At 55.1% G+C, this 2,500-nt stretch overlaps 1 protein-coding gene across 1 annotated transcript in view; it reads right to left on the bottom strand.

Annotated features, from left to right (window-relative positions):
- The window catches only part of LOC125045138 (sodium- and chloride-dependent GABA transporter ine-like), a 116,826-nt gene that overhangs the window by 114,317 nt on the left and 9 nt on the right, over window positions 1-2,500 (bottom strand). Inside the window, exon 1 of the mRNA XM_047642255.1 lies at window positions 909-2,500. This exon is cut by the window's right edge and continues 9 nt beyond it. Coding sequence (XP_047498211.1) covers window positions 909-2,392 — 1,484 coding nt within the window. The 5' untranslated portion in view covers window positions 2,393-2,500. The remainder of the gene's footprint in view (window positions 1-908) is intronic.

Raw genomic sequence — 2,500 nt, 5'->3', positions numbered from 1 at the left:
GTGTCTTTTAATAGCTTGCGGGCGTCCCTGACCCTGAACGTGATGACACCGCGCGAGCTTATGAGCTTCTCTCGCATCAAGTGCAGACTAAACAATAAAATTCATACTTTTTATTGGTGTGTGATAGGAAACGATCTCCAAGGTAGAGGAATCGGCCACTCAACTCACACAAGAGGCGTGTTCCGTGCGGCGGATCCGTTTGCAAAGAGCGTTTTGGTTCTTGATATTTGTGTCAATGCTTAGTAAATCATGATTCGTCCTTCGTTTGTGGCTAGTAATCTTATTCACATCCGCATCCATTACATTCTCATGTTTCCGATTTTTTTCTCATCTACCTTTCTCTCATGTTTTTTTTTTTTTTATCTCCCTTTTTTTTCTGCTCTGCCCTTTCTCCTGTTCAGTCGACCTCCGCCTTCCCTCATATCTGAACTGGCCACACACTTCAGGCATCTTACCACTCGAATATTTGTTTGTTTAACCCGCGCGAGATGGAGGACTTTTAATCTTGCAAAGCAGACAAAACACACTTTATCTCACTTACTTCTGTCTCTTTCTAGTTTAGTCTGAGGGATAGGAAGTAAATGGATGTAAAGGCTAGGCCTTCGTGATGTGGAAAAAAAAAAATATACAAGGTGCTAAGAGAAAGTGATGCTGATAGCGATGCGTTAAAAGTTGCCGCCGTGATAGCGCGACGCAATGGAATGATAACAGTATGCAGTGAATAAGATAAGTTCTGAGGGCAGAACAAGGTGAAGTGAGGTTAGTCATGTTGTGGAAGGTAGTCAGGCCAGTTCTCAGATGTGTTAGGCATTATCTGTTTAACTGGTGATGGAAAGCTTCGTTAATACAGCGGCTACATAAGTGTCACGGAAAGGCTTGTAACATATATTTGCAACAAATGACATTACCTGAATACAGCTGGCAGGTAAGGCAGCTGGTCGGGCGAGGTCAGTGCGCCACGCACAGTCACGTTACGGCCGTCAGTGCTGCCAACGTCGATGCTAAGTCCACCAGCTGATTGAACCGTCATCTGATTGACGGAGTGAACGGTCAGCTGTTCAGATGTGGGGGGCTGGAGGGGGACTGGGCCCACCCAACCCCCCTGGGGACTTAGAGGTCGGCTGCTCATGTGGTACGCCATGGGCCTGGAGGAGCAGGGCATGGTAGCCACACGTTGCATGCCCCTGGGAGGAGAAGGCACGGCCCCAGCGCCATGGAGACTGCTGGTGACGGGGCCGCGCGGTGCCACCACAGGTGCCAGCGAAGGCGGCACGCCGTGAGGACCCCGCTGTGCCATAACCTGTCCCAAGGACGGAGGGACGCCTCCCCCCACCCCGTATTCGCCCCGCTGGTAAAAGGGCGAGCTTCCCACGCCGTACTCCCGCTGCGGCAGGAATGACACGCCCCCGCCAACGCCGTACTCGCGGCCCGGGTACGTGGAGGGCACCATGCCCGTGATGGTGTGGTACGGGTTGTAGTTGACAGCCATGTTGGGGGGCGCCATTAGAGTGCGGTAATTGTTAAGCGGGGGGTCCAGGCCCGTGGGGAGGGTTGCCATCATGCTCATGGGGATGACGGGCGCCGCCCTCATGCTGGGGGCAGAGATCTTGCGCATGGGAGCGGCCGTGGCGGTGCATAGTGCCTGGCGCTGCATGGGCGAAGGGACGCTGGAGGTCGCGACGCACGCTGAGTGCCGCGGCGCCGGGGAAGTGCTGCTGACGGCGGCCTGGGGGGGAGGCGCCTTCAGCTCGGTCTTTCCTTCCTGCTGTTGCTGCTCGGCCAACAGCTCCCCGCTTCCCACGGGTACGATGGTGAACACGTGATGCGTCCCCTGCAGCCGCACGCCCATCCTCGAGCCGTGCGCGCCCTTCACGGGGCACGTCGGGGCTTGGCTGTACAGGGGCGCCACTGCCACGGTGGGCACGGCCGAGTACGTGGTGCCAACGCGATCTGTCACATATACCAAGGGCGTGCCGTTGCTGTGCCTCCCGGGGTGCTGCTGGTTCACTGCCTGCACACCCATGCCATTCACTACACTTCCGTCACTGGGCCACAGCCTCGAGCAAGGGGGTTCCACTAAATTTGTTTTAGGCCTGCAGCCGTTCGCACCACTGCTGTCCACGTGCCCATGGATCTTTATGACGGTGGGTGGAAACACCTCCGCTTTCTCCGCCTCCGCCTCCAGCGGCAGTAACGGAATTGCACTGTCTAGGTCATTATCGAGGTCATGCTCAGAAGTTGGGTCACCAAGTTTGCCCAGGCCTCTCACGCCGTTGCAAGGCTTACTCTCTGCACCGATAGATATCAGAGGTCTGTGCTCCTCGTCAGTCGCGATTTCTTCTCTACTACTGTACCTAACCTGAGAATTCACTCTATCGTCCTTATCCGGCATGGCGAGGAAATGAAATATCACAGACTGAGTGTAATTACCAGCTCACAAGTGTAAACGACCGAGCACGTCACTTTCACTAACCTCTCTCCCCGCTGTCTACCAAAACAC

The sequence above is a fragment of the Penaeus chinensis genome, chromosome 36 (genome assembly GCF_019202785.1).
Source record: "Penaeus chinensis breed Huanghai No. 1 chromosome 36, ASM1920278v2, whole genome shotgun sequence".
NCBI lineage: Eukaryota > Metazoa > Arthropoda > Malacostraca > Decapoda > Penaeidae > Penaeus > Penaeus chinensis.
This window is presented reverse-complemented; position numbering and strand designations above follow the sequence as displayed.